This window comes from Anopheles arabiensis, chromosome 3 (assembly GCF_016920715.1).
Source record: "Anopheles arabiensis isolate DONGOLA chromosome 3, AaraD3, whole genome shotgun sequence".
NCBI classification, from domain to species: Eukaryota; Metazoa; Arthropoda; class Insecta; order Diptera; family Culicidae; genus Anopheles; species Anopheles arabiensis.
In genome coordinates this window covers 87,411,086-87,430,448 of record NC_053518.1, presented here as the reverse complement: position 1 = coordinate 87,430,448, position 19,363 = coordinate 87,411,086, and the positions used below count along the sequence as shown (strand labels likewise).

General features: G+C 42.5%; 1 protein-coding gene across 3 annotated transcripts in view; it reads right to left on the bottom strand.

Moving 5' to 3' along the window:
• Positions 1 to 94: 94 nt before the first annotated feature.
• The window catches only part of LOC120903257, a 45,070-nt gene continuing 25,801 nt past the window's right edge, over positions 95 to 19,363 (bottom strand). For all 3 annotated transcript variants that reach the window (XM_040312558.1, XM_040312559.1, XM_040312556.1), the window contains exons 3-6: positions 4,981 to 5,457; positions 4,584 to 4,874; positions 4,048 to 4,476; positions 95 to 1,810 (exon numbers count right to left, since the gene is read on the bottom strand). In XM_040312558.1, the coding sequence (XP_040168492.1) occupies positions 1,701 to 1,810; positions 4,048 to 4,476; positions 4,584 to 4,874; positions 4,981 to 5,457 (1,307 nt within the window). In that variant the 3' untranslated portion in view covers positions 95 to 1,700. The remainder of the gene's footprint in view (positions 1,811 to 4,047; positions 4,477 to 4,583; positions 4,875 to 4,980; positions 5,458 to 19,363) is intronic.

Sequence of the window (19,363 nt, the reverse complement as noted above, 5' to 3'; positions counted from 1 at the left end):
CTTGGTTACCTTACCTTGCAACGTAGCATTTCCTTGGGGATCGTTTTTTTGGTTCAGTTCTTTCCGAGAATCAAGGCCAACACTGGAAAACTGATTTCGAGTTCAGTTCATATTCGTTATATTTTAACATCATCAGCATTCGGTATTATTATCAGTTTTTGTGTTTTGCCGTTCTGTGTTTATGTGTTTAGTTTACAAGCGCACAATTGTAGTGTGTTTATGTGTGTCTGTGTGTATGTGTAATATTCTTATGTGACACACTGTTGTGTGTGAGTGTAACACTGTTTTGGCATGCTGCTTTTTTAGTTACGTTTAGTTCAGTATCGCTTATTTTCTTTATTTACAATCTTTTTTTTTTGTTCTTGCCGCAACATTAGAAAAAATAACGTGCTTCCTCCAATGATGCAAGAGAAAGCGAATGTAAAGGAGAAGAGAAGAGATGTGAGAACTAAGCAAGGGAGCAGGATAGTATCACAATAACACAAAGTTAGGGAACGTTTCAATGTAGCGAACTGCTCGCACTTCTCGCACTACCGTGAAGCGGATCATACAACGTGTGTGCGTTTTTATCGTGTGTATCGTGTGTTGATTAGCTTTAGCTTTTTGATTCCGAAACAACACCGTATTGTCCTTTAGTTCGCACAGTCTAACAACAATAGTAACCACCTAAAACCGGTAAATCGATGCCTCATTGAATAGGATAGGTCTTAACGCACGCACCAAACTCTCGCTTTACTCGGCAAACGCCAGCTCGAATTGATTTCTATCTATTTGTGCGCCTTTGTGTGTTTATTTTACTGTTGTTTTCTTTAGAGCAGTATATAACATTCTTTTTTGTCCAATATTAACATGCGTACCGCTTACTTCATGTTCAGAGGTTGTGTCTTTCCCTGCACGTCCCCTTTTGTAGTGGCACACACATTTGGCAAAATAGAGATCCGGGTCCAATGGGTTCCTGTGCCTGTGTCTTCTTAGTGCTGTTTTAGTTCGAATGTAATCTTATCCTTTCTCTTTTCTGACTAAACACACCTTTCTATCCTCAACTAGCATATCGGTTTTTTTTTCTTCTTGTTCCTCATGTTGGTTCATTTTGCAATGTCAGTAACAAAAATCGTTCACATTCTTCGATATCACCGTCCCTGCCGCAGGGTAGAAAGGGGATGGAACGGGTTGTAAGCACCTGCTTCGTTCCACCCCAGCCCTCCCTGAATTTTCTCCGGCATCCGATTAAGACCGCTTGTTGAGCGTAACAAGATAGAGAGGGAGATAGAGAAACGAGAAACAGAGCGAGAGTGAAAGATACTAAGCTACAGGAATGGGAACGAAATGGGGGTGACCATCGTTTCTATGCTCCTAACGTCATCCAGCGGTCGGAGTATTCTTGCAGTCCTTTGCAATAATACACCACAGGACAGGGGTTTTTGTTTTTCCTTTTTTTTTTGTTTCTTTCCTTTTTAGAGTATATTTTCCCACCGGCAACCATCGGACTTCATTTGGTGTGTCTCCTCCCTGTTGGCTGAGTGAAGTGACGCTCCGGTGGTAATAAAGAAGCGGTTCCTGTTTCCGGTTGTTGCGTGTAGCGCTACGATCTTCATCTACTTCCCTCTCATGTTAGTTGCTAGGCCGTCGTCTTTTCTAGAGTGTGTTTGTGTGCGTGTGATAGTGGTCGAACGAACTTCTGCTCCTTCAGCTGAACAGGATTACGAGCCATGCATCTGCCATCGGCATAGCGTTACCAGCAGTAGCTGGCCGATGTGGAGCAACGGTATGCTGCTGCCAGCCCAAACCACAAACCGCAACCGGTGAAGTTCTGAAAGAAAGCAAAGCAGTGGGATGCGTGCTTATGTTAGAAGTAAAGGTGACGACGGAACGAAACACAATACTCGCGCGGCCTCCTGATAAAGCAATGGAGGGGGCGGGCGCATTATGTTACCCAGGGACAGGGAACGCTTCGCAATGAAGTGCGGAAGACTTTATTGGAACGGCACAGTAGTAGTAGTAGTAGTAGTAGTTCGGCAGCTTGCCTCCCGTTGGCGGTCGTTGTGGTGTACGATACGTCGTACCGCACAAGCTGGGTTAATATTGTGTAACCTGAACCAGATGCAGAGGTTGGGTGGGATGATGGGTAGGGAGGCGCAGCTGATAGTAAATTGAACAAAATGGCTTACTACTTGCGGTGGTCGTAGTGCGTCATGGTTCGTTTGTAGGACTTTTTGCTGTTACTTCAGGTTGAAGCTGGTGCTAATTTCTTGGTTTTAATTTCCTGTCGAGCCATGCCGAAAGGGGATTTGCTAGGGCGATAGAGTGATCCTTTGTTTATTTCGAACTGTAAATCAACACTTCAAGAACGTCAGATTGAATTTGTTCTTCGTTCGCTGGAAGCTATTCATGATAGAGGATAACATCTACAGTGCATGTCAATCAAATCGGATATTTGAAGAGATTTTCATATACACTTCGTAAAGTTATATTCCAACAGCAATCAAATTATGGAAGTAAAATAAAGAAAATTGGTTTGGAGGGAGCTTTCAATTTCAGTCATACGTATGATAGGAAATTTAAAGAAAAGCGTGTTAAATCATTTTGAAACATTCCCAGTACATAATGCATCCACTCGGGGTTTTGAAAGCTAAACGCAAATTCAGGTGATTTCATAACTTTTAGAATTGCCAATCAAAAGTGGATTATTATGCAGCTGAAATAGTTTGCAGGTTTTCTAAACTGAAAAACAAATCCTCTGTTTCTAGTGACTCCTTAAGTTTATTAGTTTCTAACTAGTAGATACTGTATCGGTTACTGGAACGAGACAGGATTACGATTTGATCTTTGCTTAAGGCAGGTTCAGGATAAGTTCTGGAATTGGAGTAGGTTCAGGATTAGTTCCAGATATCGTATGCGATCAACATCAGCTCCAGTACTGGTATCGGTTATGTATAAGCTCTTGGACTGACAGAGCCGTAGTACATAATGAGTCCTAAGCGGTGCGAAGAGTGGAGGTCCTAAGAGCATGGTTAAATTGCATGGAGGGTGTCAGCTCAGGGTTCCTTATCATGGGGCCATCAAAAACACAGGGCCCCTTGCAGTCGTCCAGTCCGACGGATTTAATCCCTCTTTTTTTCATAGAGACTTTGAGCCAATTGGCCTCAATTGCCTCTACATTTAACCCCTCTGAGGACCTGAAGATATGTGTTCGATTTCAGTTCGAGGATATTTATTGGTTCTGCAAAACCTCCAGATCAAACATTGGTACGGAATCAGTTGCTGAACTCGTATTGATTGAGAAATAATTTTCTCTTGACATATCCCTTACACTTAAGGGACACCTGAGGAACACGTTGCCAAGCCTTGTAATCGGACCAAACTAGTCGTTCATAAAAGTAAATCCTTGCATTGTGTACATTACAACCATTCCTTCACAACCGCTTTGTTGATGCATCTTTCAGTAACTACAAATTAGCACATGATCAATTTTTCAACCACTCTCTGTGTCATCCACCTCTACCCAGCAAGAAGCTTGTCAAAAACCGCACAAACCCCGGGAGATAGACAGCACGATTCAATCAATTATTACCACCAAGACTGCCGGGGTCGTGAGCTTTTGCAACAACATTGGCAATTGCATAACGAGCAAAGTGTGTGTGTGTTTGTGTGTGTCAAGGGAATAACAGGGAAATATCGACAGTCCCTCCAGACGGTGCCCTTTAACCTGAAGAGGGCAATTAGCTCGATTGCTGTGCAATTACCGCTGCTTCCTACCTTGCAAATGGATTGCGTTCCTTGTACGTCCCAGCGGACAGCCAGACATGGGGAAGCGATTGATTCCTGGGGCTTATCAACTTTATGACGCTGGTTTCGTTCAGTGGGGTGTGGGGGACAGTGACTGAGCCCAAGTGACACAAGTAGCGGTTTAATAATTCACCGGAGAATCGTAAAGCTCCGGGCTAAAAACTGTGACCTATCAAGGAATCAATCGTTCCCTGCCCCTGGAGGCTCGTTCTCAATCGGGTTTCAATATTTGATCGCCAAACGACAGCGGTGCTTGCTTACCTAACCGGGCGGTGCCACTGTTGTAGAGCAGGTTCTCGTTCAGCAGCTCCTTGAAGTCTAACACATTCATTATCTCGTCTGAGTCGACCGCGTTCGACTGCTGCACCGTCAGCACCCGGGTCGAGCTGGCCGTCGGTCGCAAACGGATGACGGACGGTATCTGGGGCCGGACCGTATCCTTCGAGCTGGCCGTACCGGCCACGGCCGACGAGCTCGGCTGTTGGCCAGCAGTCGTCGTCACCGTCGTCGTCACCTTCACGCTCGTAGCCTCCGGTGTTGTCACCGGAACCGTCACGGACGGTGTGCTGCTGGTGGACACTTTCACCGTACTGCTGCTGCTGCTGCTGCTGGTACTGCTGCTGGTGTAGGCAACCGTGCCGAACGGATCCAGGATGGAGTTTGACTCCCCGAACGGTCTGCTATTTACATCTACGCGCGCACACCCACGGGCACACCAAAGAAAAGATGAAAAATCGATATTAGCTCATTAAATTCCTGTGTTTTTAACCAAACGGTCGCGGCGCCAGCACACGCACCTACGAACACGGTTTCCTTCGCCCGGCGGTACTCGGTCCCGGGCACGGCCAGCATACATTTGATCACATCGTCCGGCTGCAGCGACTCGTACAGCACGAGCTGAACGCTGACCGAGCTATCGTACAGCCCGTCGGCCACCGGGATCTCGTAGACGGTGCCGTTCTCCAGCCGATAGTCGTTGATCCACAGCGACAGCTCGGGCGCTGGGAAAATGCCGTACACGCTGCAGACGACCGTCACCAGGTCGTTCAGGTTGCGATGGTACTTCAGCACAAACCCGGACTCGGGCACTGCAAAAAAACCAACACGACAAAGAACGACACACTCGTTTAATGGATGAATTGTCCGAGACCCAAGCGGGCTGGGCAGCAGGTCGCAGGCCGGAGGTCACCTTACCAATGATGAACAGATCGGCGGACTTGATGTCGAACGATTGGTACGTATGGACGGAGCAGCTGTACTTGCCGGCAAAGTCCTGGCTCGGGTGCATCAGGGCCAGCGCCCGGTGCTTGTGCATCGCCTCGTTCCCCACGGTGAACGTCCGGTTGACGTGGTCCCGCATCCGGTTCAGGCTGGACGGGCTGCGATGGGGCGGTATCCACTGGTAGATCGGCACATCGTTGTGCAGCCACTTCAGCACGAACCCGGTCTCGTGCGGCTCGATAACGTACTCGCAGTCCAGCACGAGATGTTCGGCCGGGTCGGGCGCACGGAGCAGCGGTTCCGCCGGATCGAACGGTATGTCCGGATCGTCCCGGGCGCTCACCTGGCCCGGCGCGTAGTACTGATGGTGCTGGTGCCGCTGGCGATGGTAATTATCTAGCACGTACACACGCGGCACCGACAGACGCGTTATGTGCACGGAGTCGACCGCTGGAAATACGTGGAAGCGTAAGAAAAGGGGTGATAGAAAGTTTTTGATGGTGCGCAATCAGGTGGACATAATTTTAATCGATTCGTCCGTGTGCGGTATGAAGAAAAACGGGGAAAGATATGTTTCTTTTGTATATTTTTAGGTACTTTCGACTCAGAATGGCAATCCTTTTCAATAGATTTTTGTGTTTCAGTGTTGTCGATGTTTTGAAACTGGTTTGTTGTTGTTTTGTGAAGCCTTTTCTTCTTACTTTTTTATGGTATTAAGTGTTATGCGTATCTATTTTAGCATTTGTTTTGTTTTCTTTTAATATTATACTTAATGACTCTATTTTACTATTCCTTTAAATAATGTTATGCGTTTTTTATGTTTTTATAATATTATTTCATAGCCTTTGTAGCTATTATGGAAAGCCTATTAGTTCTATTTGAAAATATAAAGCAGATAAAAAAAGTAAATAAAAAAATCTAATTATCATCTATAAAAATCGAATATTGTATATGTCAACGTAAAAGTAAAAACTAGTAAAAGCCAAGTACACTAGTAGAAGAGTTAAACAAATGAAACTTAATGTATAAAAAGAAGCGAATACATTCTAAAACACGAAATATAAATATAAATGAATAGATAATTACAAGATAAAGAATCACTGAGACAAGTCAATATTAATAAAACACAATGCTTTATCAAATAAACCTGCAAAGAATTCTAAAGATCACGAATTTTTTTAGAATATTTTAATCACATAAACTCCGTATCAAGTAGTTGACAAAAATCACATCAACAAAAAACATTTTATCGCGTTTAGTACACCAGTTCCAAATGCCATTTCAATTACTTAAAACGTTCTTTCTTATTCCCTTGTTTCCCCGCGCGCTACTAATCCATTGAGAAAGTGCTTCAATTTCAAATGATGAATGGCGCGGAAAGAAATTCCAACGAGATCGGCGCGCAAATGAAGATCGTATTAACAACTCAACGAAAAGTGCACAGCGGGGGAAACCTTATGGCGGTGAAATCATAATTCAATATAAAACTCCTACCGAACCGGGAATACCTCTGCCCAACGGGCCGCAGCAGAGACACACATAATTCAATCGACTCCGGTCGTAACCTGGTAACAGGTGAGTTTTATTATACCTTCATGTCTCATTCTTTTTCGTCGCCGCATGTTGTGAAAGTCACACCAAATTAAAGAAAAAGCGAGAGCTACAACAAAAAAATAATACTCTGACTAACGATTACATTACACACACACAGGGAAAGGCAGCATTACCCGGGCCCGGTGCCCACATCACATGAGGCACCGGCACTCACTTAACGACTTTCTCAACTGCCGCAGTCGTCCTGTTGGTACATGTTTGTGGCATCCCCACTGGAGGGAAATCATCATGAGGGGGAGCAGGTACCCACCCACCCCAAATACCCGCCAGGTAGGCGCAGGATGAGTGTTAAAATACAAACTCGACAAATTTTCACTTTCGTTACGGTCGTAATTTTTTTAATCACCTTCCGTTTTTACTTTCAATTTTACCCGCCTCCACCGACGTTCCGCAGTGGAGTAGGCTCAAGGCTCAAGACCGGGGCCTCGCTTTGTCGGCAGTGTAAGCATTAGATTCATGCTTGTGCAAAATGAATAAAGCCACAAAACCGCCCCGGAACCGATGGGACACAAAAGGTTCTGGGGTGGAAAGCGACGGAAATGTTTTCCTGTTTATTGGTTACTTCTGTCACGCTGGGTGTGAGAAGCAACACAGGGCACAAACACGAGCATCGGAACGAAAACAGCATCCGCCGGGACGAGGCGTTCAGGCCGGAACAGGCAACTTTGAAATGTGGATTGCTTCCAGTCCATCGCCGGGCAGGACGGAAAACATGATGCAAACAAGCATTTGGGACCATTTCAAACGTTTATTGCACGACATATTTTCGTGTTCGTACGACGATTGTTCGATCGGGTGCACTGATACAAATCAATCGAATGGAAATTATGAAACAAATTTTTAAACAAGGGACACTGTTTATTGTTTGTTTGGAGATCCTTTTTGATGGACGCCCCAAAACTACCGAATGTACCCGAGCAATATGTGTTTGAGGCTCTTCGTCTTCTGCTGATTGATGCATTATGTATTATGAAGGCTATATTTATTAAAATCATTCGATTAGTTGCCTCAAAAAAGCTGAAGCTGCTACCGTATATGATTTATGCATTATCTAGCCAATCGCGTATGCTTCTGGGAAAACGTTGTGCTTGTCTAAATCGTATGGTAGCTCCCACTGAAACCAAAGTTTCGGAAGACAGATTCGCAGAAGGCACATTGGGCAGAAAACAGGCAAACAGGGAGCGTGATTATTAAGGGACAGTCGAGCAAGAGGATGGACTGTGAAGGATTCTGGACAATTGTGCCGCAAGCCTAGATTATGAAGAAGTATGGAATTAATCTTTTTGAAATATTGAAAGAATGTTAAACTCGTATACATTTGTGACATGTGATAAAGGTCTAAATCTTAGTATACGAAGTAACTAAATCAAACAATAAATTAACAAACAACATAGTAAATTAAATTAACATAGACAATTACACCAACAAAGAGCCACACGAGAGTGACGGAAATCTGGCAAAAATGTCAAATCAAGAGCTTTTCAAGGAACTATCTTCAATTTCACAAAAAAAGTCACAAAACACCGACCGAGTGTGTATTTCCGACGCACATCCGACATTACCAATATCCGTTGCGTCACCATGGGCTGTTTCAATTATACCGTGTCCAATTTAATTGTATTGATTTCGCCACCGCCCAACCTGCCCGCACGTTCGACGTGTTGGTCAGCAACAAATTGATATTCAACCCAAATTAACCACCGCAAATGGTAACAATCTGCTGCTAACGAGATCAAACCCCCAATGGGGCAAAAGCAAAGCAAAGCCGCGACGAAGGACCCCCCTCCATCTTATTGGCAAGTATTGGCAATCATGACGCAGCCAGCGGGCACACATTATTGGCACCACATTTTTACACCATCATTAGCAAAGCCGGCCTGCGCCACACCGGCGGCTGGTGGTAGTAAATAAAGTAACACAACAAACGGGGCCAAACCGTCCAGCCGAACTATACCCAAACCCTCCCACTCGGGCGCGGCGGCATCATTAGCGCGGCCAGTACACAACAACTCACTTTCTTGCGACAATAAGAACAACAAAAAAAACGAGAAAAAAAGGAAATTGCTTCCTCCTTATGCTTTCGATAATTGCCAACGAGTGAAAATGGGACGTTTTGGAGGAAAGAGGCAAAGTTTATGTGACGTTGTAATAAGCAAAGGCAAAACTGGCGAACGCTTAATTTATGAAGCTCGCTTGCAAGTAATGACAAAAAGTTGTTTCCACTTTTCGGTTCAAATTTTATTCAGCTTTTGTTGTTTTGTTTTGTTTTTTTTTCACATAGCTTTCAATCACAACGAACGATTGGTAAAAAATGCTAAAAATAAGCAAAGTTATTGGCTTTACATCGTACTCGTGGCAGTTTGAGCACGTACTGGGATGCTGGCGCCTTTCAATCGGCAAAAGCAAAAAATAATCATTTTCTCATCGCTGCTGGTGGGAATAAATCTTATTAAAGTTTGAGCCAAACTTCCAAGATCGCACACGGGTGCGTGACGGCAGCACCGGCGACCTTTGACCGGCACTGGTGGGAAATACAGTGATGAAATTACAATTTTTGCTTCAACTTTTCTCGGTCTTCAGGCCTCCTACTCAGAGCTCATTTGGGATTTTGAGGCAATCGGCCCTAGGCTGGCCCGAAAAACTGTATACGGCAACTGTATTGTTTAAAGTTTCCTCGAGAGAGGAACTTATGTTTTCCATCTGGTTGGCGATTGATTATTACGGTGCAAATTGATTTTTGTTTTTGCTCCCTCGCTCAATACATTTGCATAAAAGGTAAAATTGAATCCTCAAACTGCAACGAAATACGCTTAAAGTTTTCGAATCAGAACGAAGCAAACTTTTAAGCTGCCCAAAACATTGTGTTACAAATGGGCGGAACGGAAAGGGAGAAAAAAGCAAAATTTGATAGCAACCGTGACCACTATTTCCAGTACCAGATGCGTTGAGAAGCGAGTGGTCAATCGGGCCAAAAGGCATCCACAAAAATCAAAACTCAATTTCCTGCACTATTGAATCCATACACACGCGCGCGCAGACATCACGCCAGCCAGCGAACAAACTGCAATCGGGCGAAAAGTTCGTTCGCTTTTTGCGAAAAGCTAATGTTTCGAAAAATTGCACCCATTCAGAGCGGCATTTCGGGACGACCGGGTGACCACCAACGCTGCTGCTGCTGTCGTCGTTGTCGTCATCAAACGCACCCAAAAAGAAGGGTTAGGACGAAATTTGGTGCTCGAATGTGGTGTATGTTTGTCTGTGTGGAAAGTTTGCTGATTTAGTTAATGGAGAAACTTTGCTAAAAGATGAAGAAGGGACGAGGGAACACTACAGCCAAAAATGAAAGGAATTTGTCGAACGAAAAGAGTTAGTGGGTCCATAGCCTCAACATAAAAGTAAAAATGGGACTTTGTTTGCAAAGCCCATTTCTACCTGTCCGATCGCTGGGATTAATGATAGTGTCATTATTAGATGGCTTTGCGAAAGGTTGCTAAATTGCTTGCTAAATCGATGAAGAAATTGCACCATTTCTTTCATGTCTTTGTGAAGATAATCCTTGCATGAACAAGGATTTGTTAAGCAATTACATCATTTTAATGGATTTCCATAATAAAACAATTATCCATCAGAAGGATACGTGCGATAAGTCGTGTATAAGTCCCACCTTGCACCTTTCGATTGGACTGCAAACATATCCAACCTTGTGTTGCATCTCGAGACGCTTCCCGATCGATCGGATGCACCAATTTTGCAAAAGAAATCGCTTTCAAGTTGGGATTAGAATTAATTGAATCGCTTCAAGTTTGGTAGTGCATGAAATTAAACATTCTCGGTGCTCTTCCGCTCTTTATGGGTGCGAGAGAGTGTGGTTGGGTGCGTTTTGGGGTAGAGTGTTGTCATTAAGGATTATTTGGTGTTAGAATGTGTCAGAAAGATGGTATTCTTTGCGATAGGGTTAGGTGTGTGAAAGAAGCTTTGTAGTTATATTGCCTATACGTACTGAGCAAAGAGTCCAATAGTAATAATAAACAGGAAAATATGGCAGAAAAGATTAGGAATAAAGGATGTTTGGAAAGTGTAGTGAACCATGTCTACATAAGGAGTTTTGTTTAAATATAAGAGGTATTGTAATTATGTTAAATATTGCTATATATAAAAAAAACTATTTCATATATTTTATACAAGGATAAACATGTAAAAGTATATTTTATAACACTGTCTACTGTTGTGATATAAACCAACATGGTAGTAAATTCAGCTTTACACAGCATGCATTAAAATCATCAACAGCATGTTCTACATATGGCTCAAACATTTCAAATCATTATGCATGAATGAAACGACCTTTTTACATTTTTCTTGCTTTTTTCATTTCTTCAAACGGGATCATGTTGTGCAACATATTTCAGGAGAAATAAAAGCTCCTTATCGTTGAAATGCGATCGCTAACGATAAGCCGCCCAAAGTTGTTAGATCTATTGCCTCTTTTTCACTCTCTCTCTCTCTCTCTCCTGTCACAGGTTAACCCGCTCTATAAACTGGTTCCTGGTAACAAAAAATATGCTTATCATCATACACTTCATGGACGGCCATGTATGATATAATCTTTTTCACATGCTTGTACCAGCCCAGAATGCGCCAGCACGGATGATGCAGTGAAATGCAAATCCACCCGGCAAACGCCAAGGTCCGAGCTGTGTGTGGGTTGTGAGGAAAACTGGAAACATTGCTCTGATGTTGCCGTCAGTAGGTGGTACACCTTATCTATCTTTTCCCGAGGATACAACTAACCAATTTGATGCCGGAAATTGGAGCAAATAGATGGTTTCATTTCTGAAAAAGTGCTTAAAGTGTGCACCCACTGAACCTTGAAGGTATATGCATATGCTTCGTTTAAGCGTCGCTGCAAAGTGTAAGGTGTAGAGTAACTTGCTGCTTTAACGAAACCCAGAATAGAGAATAACAATCGATTTTTTATGGTCAAGAGTAGGTTCCTTTTTACTTTTCCTCAATGCATTTATGATCCACAGAAGATTATTTAAAGTTTCGCCATCTTTTGCGCTATAATAAGTGTTAATCAGTGCACCTAACCATTTCGACCGCATGCAGCGACGTAAATCAGGTAAATTAATTACTTAAAAGCTCATCCGCTCCGATTGCATTCTCCCAACCACAAGGCATTAAGTGAAAGTTTTTGCGATGATTTCATCCGAAACGTCTCACCACTTACTTTACTAGCGACTTCGGTAAAGCTCCTGACGGTCCAGCAGCCTCAAACTGTAGCCACATTGTACAATCCATCCTACCCATGCGCCCCATCCTTGCGAAGCTTAATGTTTCGTGTTTCGTAAGTTTTGGGCGAATGTTTGCCAACAAGTTAAACCATCATCATGGGTGCCCTTTTGCAACGGAAACTTACGACATAATTCTTAATAATCCTTTTTCTCCACCACTGAGGTGTGGTGCGCGGCAACAGAAGCACTGGTTTCTTATCAAACCCCGAACAGCAGCGAGAGACGGATGGTCCTTTTGCGGTACGCAAGCTTCGTGTGACTTGATTCATAATGGATGTACAATCTGCTTGGGTGATTTATCAAAAACTATGCACTCTACAACCAATCAAACTTTCATGAAACATGTTCACTTGGGTGGGAAGTAGTTGGTAGCGTAATGAAACTTGTGAGGCTGAAGCGTTGAGGTTAATTTAATGCAACAATGGTCCAGAGCTTATTACACAGCGCGTTGATTGGAATGGAGAGAAACCACCATAGGGGCTAATGAAAATGAATTTTTCGTAATAAAGATGTTACGATCTTAAACTATTACAGGGTTTCCCACATTTTAATGGTTTGTTCCAATAAGTTTTTGGGCCGGTCGCATGATTTATTCATCATTTCCCTTAAATGTTTAGTTCGTTCCCACAAAACTACTCTCTACTCCTTTATTCTTCTCTGGGTGAGTTGATATTTGTTGTCAATTGTTTTTACTGAATACAGTGAAAACATTCATATTCTTCATTGTAGCACTTCGTACTTGGCTAGTTCTGTACTGGAATTGACTTTAATGGTCTGGATCAGATTAGTCATTGGATTTGGGCTCTCATACATCATTATTTTATCTGCGATCGTATGTTTTATTATTTATCTATTTTTAGTAATTTGCATCGCCTCTTATGTGGCCTAACTATCCTGCACTGTCAATAAACTATTGGCCTATCAAAAACTGTAGTTAAGATTATTAAACTGTGCTATTAGGTGTTTTTACACAAATAAATTGAAATGATTCAATTCAAAATACACATGCTTGCAGGTATGGGCAACAAGGGTTCATTATAGCTATACTTTCGCCTTTCGTTATTTCTAATACTTAAAATGCCAGGGAAATTACGCACCCCATAAAACGTGTCGTATCGCTTAATCCAAATTTAATACAACATTATTCTACGCAAAGTAAGGGTAAAACTTACGACCTTCTATATCTATTACGCCACATGTTTTGCCCAATTTATTTGACTCAGGATATTAATTTCTCCAGCACCAGCACACGCACACCAACCAACCAAAGTCATCCATTCAATGAAAGCTTTACGATAGTCGAAATAAAGATAACACGCTCTTTTTTCCTTGCAGCTGGTATGGCCTGATGATAAGTTTCGTACCTTTCGACGGTATGCCTTTGCCTCACGAACCAACGATAAAGTCAGATTTTATCGTCCTCAGTTTCGTTTCTCACCTGGCCTGGGGGAGTGAGAGTATTACACATAGAACACTGGGAGCGTGCTTTTTACCACTCCTTTCCTAGCACGGATGCGATAGAAGAGGGAGAGAAAAAACCGGTGGCTAATGGAAGAAAATTCTGCACGACTCGACTACTAATGCCCCACAGTGAGTGCTCTTCAGCGAGCTAGAACTAAAACAGAAAAGTACGATTGGCTGGGCTTTCATCGTCTACCAATAATAATCCCCCCCGAAGCTCACGCCACCAGTAGGACCCACTTTCACTATCGCTTGCCGGTGGCTTTGCGCTGTTCACACCGATCCCGGGACCCGAACGCAACCCGGCACTTCAAGAGCTGCTAATTGTGTGGCAGCGCTAACCTCCGGCTCTCCTGCTTAAAACGAAGCTCGTAAATCACGACCACTTGGGGACGGGTGTTCCGCAGGCAGAGACAGCACAGTGGAGCGATAAACGGAGGCAGGTGAATTAGCCGACCGGAAAGCCTTCCAAATGGTCTGCTTGCTTGCGGACAATCGACTGCGGGCCGCTTCTTGGCCGCTCAAGTGGGTTGGGAATAGGCAATAATATTTTTCTACACATGTGTTGAGTGTGTTTATTGCGCATGAGAAGGTTGGAGTGGTAAATCATTTTAGTATTTATTATTTTTATGGTAGATGAAGCTGGCGATAAATTGCGAACAAAGTAACTGTATTGTGTTTGGTGAACGTTGAAAGAATGATGTTTAATTTGTTATTATTATGAAACAGACTGTTACCTCTTTTAAATATTATTTCTTGAATATCGACGCATTTGTTATAATAGCAAACGAATATGAATCTCTATTGAGCGCTTTTCAAACAAGCTTTGACACTTTTCTGTCGAAAATGGGATAGTATCGTTTGGTTCAATTCTTTTTTCATTGTTTTTTGTTACTTATTAGTTATACTAATATTTACTTTTAGGTAAATTTCGTATTGATATGAACTCGGCTCTTGAGGTACTAGCCATGGATTGGTCATTTTCTACTTGGCAATTGGCAAAGCGTAGATCAACCAGATAATGCTCCATCCCATAATTCATTGTCTAGGCATTACAGTGGAGCAGATTGTGGTGTCTTAGGAGCAGTCCCTCACAACTAGACAAACGGCGTTCGTCAACTCTCTTCTTCAGATCGCATCGGACCCCCAATTACACAATTTTCCGATGATTTCCGTTGCATCCAAATTTGCTGATAAATTACTTGTTAAGATACTCCAAATGCCTGTGCGAAGTCTTGATTTGATTGTACTGGATATTCATCGAGCCTCTAGAGCAATTTTGGCATCGCCCTAAAGAGTTCATTGTCTTTCAATCAAAATGGATTTCTTCTTTGTGGAAGATCATACCACGGTTAGGCAAAGGAAAACATCTAAGTTGAAAATGCTATGAATTTATTGGTATTGGTATGATGTTTTGATTTTACAAACTGTTTGTTTTGAAAGATTAATTCCTATGTTTTTTATTAATTTTTACATCAATGATTTAGTTATATTCTATCATACAATTATTAAATGATTTTTGATTGTTTGAAACAGATCTTCAGTATAATGATTGTTCAAGGTTATTTTAGTTTTAGTTATTACATTGTTTCTCATCATTTTTTGGGTTATATCCTGACATTTCTTGAATTTACTTATTGTTTCTCACATATTTTTGATTCGTTTCTACAATACATTGGAAATGCTTCAGCTTTTTAAACCAAATGGATAAAACAATTTTGAAAAAATGCTTAATAATCATTGTGATGACTACAAAGTAATCGGACAGCATCCAAAATTGCTAGGGAAACAACCAAATAATCATACAAAACCCTGTAGAATGTTGTTTTGTAAATGATGTGATAATTTCTTGACAAAACGCAAATAAAAGCTAAGTACTATTAATAATTTTAAGAAGTTTCAATATTTATAATACAATGAACAAATAAAATGTAATAGACTAAATGCATCCGGGCTTTACCACAAAAAGCGCTATTCCAAATAATTGGTCGTCTTGGTCTCAAACTTTTCCTCCTCTATGAATGCGACGTTTCTTAGAGTCAGACTAATAACAAAACTCCCAGTGACCCAAACAACCGATACGCAACACCGACACCACGACAAACAGCGAACTGCTTTTCATACGCTCAATCACACTCCGATGACTCGGTTCATCCGGGAGGGTCTTGTTTTCGACTCCAGATAATCGACTCCTCACCTCGATATGCCACTTGAAAAGCTGCCACCACACAATCTGCACAATGAGCCACAGCCCAGCATCATCCAGCGTCCCGGTTTGTGATGAAAACAAGCAAAATCAACGACAAAACACGCCGATTACAAGATGGCACCGGCGGCATTCTGACGCTTGCTGTCCCGTTTTGCATCCCTTCCCCCCTGCCGCCTTGCCCCGTTCCGTTCCTTCCCGCTAAAATGCAATTTGCGAAAATGGACATTCAGGGAAAACCAACAAAACATCCGACTAAATCATCATCACCGTCTTCGCCGCGGTGTGATCACGGCACTGAGAGACAGGAAGACGAACCTGGCCGACCTGGCCAAAGCGCACCGGGTCTGAAGCATCGTCTTCCGACTGCCGACGGGTAAGAGCAATCGAGTTAAGTGGTTGTGTGTGCGTTTGGGTGTGCTTTTGAGGACTCTGCACGGCAACTCGACAACAATTCCCGTCAAAAAGGAAAAGATAAGAAGCATCACCTTTCGCAGCACATGTGTGTGTGTGTGAGTGTGTGTGTGTGTGTGTCAGAGGAGACCATCGCCATCGCCCGAAAAGGGTCCGATGGGCTTGGCAAACGATGATATGCAAATCGTTCATGGCAGGTGGTATTTGATGATGGAAAACGGGCACCGGCAGCCCACAGAAGAGGGAAAAGAAACAAGTGAGAGAAAAAAAGGGAAAAAAGTAAAGACACACCAAACCCTTTCACGTCGTGTAAAATAGCAGTAAGAGTTAGTAGTCGAACAAAAAAAAATGGATCTCACGATGGAAGGGTTTGTATCGTTTTTTCTCACTACCTTTGCTCCATTTGTTCGTTTGTGTGTGTGGGACGAGGGCAATAGAGAAAACATTTCTCACCCAACCGTAATGTGCCACTTAGGATCAGCCGGCACAGTTTCGTACGATGCGATCTTCAAAGGCGGGCGAAGCAGTAATAATACTCGAGCTGATTGATAATTCCACCCTCCGAAATGGGGGGTGTAGAAAATTCCCATTGTGCGTTTGTTCGAATGAACATGTTTAACGGACAATCAAGTGAAGGTGGTGCACCGCATAGTAAATGCTCCTTTCGGGTGGGTTAACTGAGCAAGAATGGTATTACCCGTGTAGCAGTTGTGTTCCACAAATGCCACTTAACAATTGTTACGGTTTTTTTGAGAAGGGTTTCTTTGCATTGTTATTCTAGAGGTCGTGGAACTCTTATGAACCATTCTACCAAATGCTCTTCATTTCTGTAACATAGGAAGGGACTTTATTTTAGTTGAATTGTACATTGCATTCTAGCTCCTGCTGGTGTTTTTTACGTCTCAGACTCTGATTCTTTCATCCTTTCAACTTCTTATTCCATGCTTGAAACATGTTTGTGCAGTGAAATGCAAGTGTAAGTCCCAACAATACCTTCCGGAAAGTGGGGATCCCCATAACCAAGACCGTATTTGTGCCCTGCTTACATAATCTCGGCCGTAGTAAGAGTTGAGCGTAATCAAGAGCATTGCAGCACACGTACACACACACAAAGATGCATTGAGATCCGTGATTCTCGCTCGTTTTTTTTTTTTTCTTACAGAACACATCAACATGAGCATGAAAGCAAAACATCAAATAAAAGCGTATTTTGCATATTCCATCTTGTTGTCAATTTCGGCCTATCTCTGGCTGGTTTGCCGGCATCGCGTCTTCGTAATCTAACAAAATGTATTCAACGCTGTAACTGGGTTACGTTAAAGGTTGCTTAACCAAAAAAATATAATGAGGAGGTTTACTTTTCCCCTTTCAATTCTGAAAATAAAAAAAAAACTAGCTCACCAAATGTCTTGAGGGTATGTTAAGGAACGCTCACAATGTGTACGCAGCACACAAACAGCGTGGTGTAGCAACGTTAGCTACAAACGGTTTGTACCTTGCTCAACAGCAAGAAGAAGAACATCGGAATGGAACATCCATTTCAACAACTTATCCCATTCTGTGGGTACAGTATCGGACATTAAGATAGGACCCTTTTTTTTCAATGCACCGTGCACTTGTTTTGCCACGTTACTTGTGTTTGTGTGTGTGTATGTGTGTGTGTGTGTGTGTGTGTGTGTGTGTGTGTGTGTGTGTGTGTGTGTGTGTGTGTGTGTGTGTGTGTGTGTGTGTGTGTGTGTGTGTGCATGTGTGTGTGTGTGTGTGTGTGTGTGTGTGTGTGTGTGTGCATGTGTGTGTGTGTAGTAGTAGAAAGAGAGTGTGCTTTTTAATGTGTATTTGCAAGTGCACGGGTTTGTGTCTGAAAAACATAGCTTGCCATGATGTCATATTGCGTTGAAATTATTCTTATTATGTATGTTATCATGTGAAACATCGTGCGTTTACACTTGGATAAAAACTAAAGTTTGCATCGACAGCAGCGCTTGTTCCTCGGACGAAAACGCAGGTGTGCTGTTTCATGAATGTGAATGCGACACCGGTGCGAAATGGACACACGCACAATAGCAATGAACTCGGCATTCCCTCACAGGTGTTTCTCCAGTGCACGCCATTGAAAGGCCTTTGTGCATCTCTGCGTTGCACGTTGTGTGCGAATGGTAAACTTTGTGCGTGCATTGAGCTGGCGCGCAGTTATTCTTTTCAATGGGCGTTTTGTTTCATGAGCGCGGCAGTATTCTTTTCTCGATTTTGAAGGGAAGACGCTTACTCGCGTACTCGTTGATAGTTTTTATCCATGCGATGTTTTCGCTGCTCCAAAACGATGTAATTCATCGCGTATAGAAGTAGAACGCAGACAGAGCACGGGATCAGCCGTGTCCAAGTTTTTAACCAGCGCGTTCTTGACGGTCCAAGCAAGCAATGTTAGTAACAATGGGTCGAGATAAACGTTGTACCGATCATCAGCGCCATATGTAAAAGCGAATGACTGCTGCTGGCATTAAGCGCAAAAGGATCGAGTTCGTAATGGAACGATCGCGCACTTTTGTGGCAAACGCGCTTCGGACAACCGAAACGTGCTTAGACAACTGAAACGCGCTTGGACAACCGAAACGCGCAAGTCAACCGGACGTCCTCAGCTTGGTCAATTAACGGACAGCTAATTAATGGACAGCTTGGTAAAATTAATTAGCTCCTGCCGAAAAGTGGCGGAACATCCGGTTCAGTAGAGCGGGCGAGGGAATCATTTGCAAAAACTACTACGCATGTAAAGGTGTGCGCAAACCATGGTAACAAGGCATCAACATCATCGGATTAAATAGACACAGACTAGTGGCAAAAGAGGAAATAATTGGATACTTCCATGTGTTACTATTTAAACATTCTTCATAGAGTCATTAATTGAAGCTTTTGACCATTTGTACATACATAACAAATTCATTTGGAGTACATATAACAATTTGCACTTTAAAAACAAATCACATAAAAATATGCATCTCAAATGTAAACAAAAACCATTAAATAGAAATGCGATTAACAGGTTATAAACTCAAAAATAACTTACATAATTAAAAACTGAAATTTGATTTTATTTAAAAATAAAATAAATAATTTTTAGAAGCTAAGATAAGCGCGGAATGAGTTGTCTTCCATTTATAGGAACGTGATCGGAAGTTGATCGCTTCTTTATTACTGTTACAGGGGCCAATAACTGTTGACACACTTTCTGAACTATTTCTTTTATTGGGTGATTCTATTGGCGTGCTGTCATATTTATGAAATGCTTGCAGCCTACCAATCGTATCAATATAGGTTGAAACAAGTTCGCAAAACGTGTATCAAAAGTTTTAAAAATCGTATGTAAATCCCT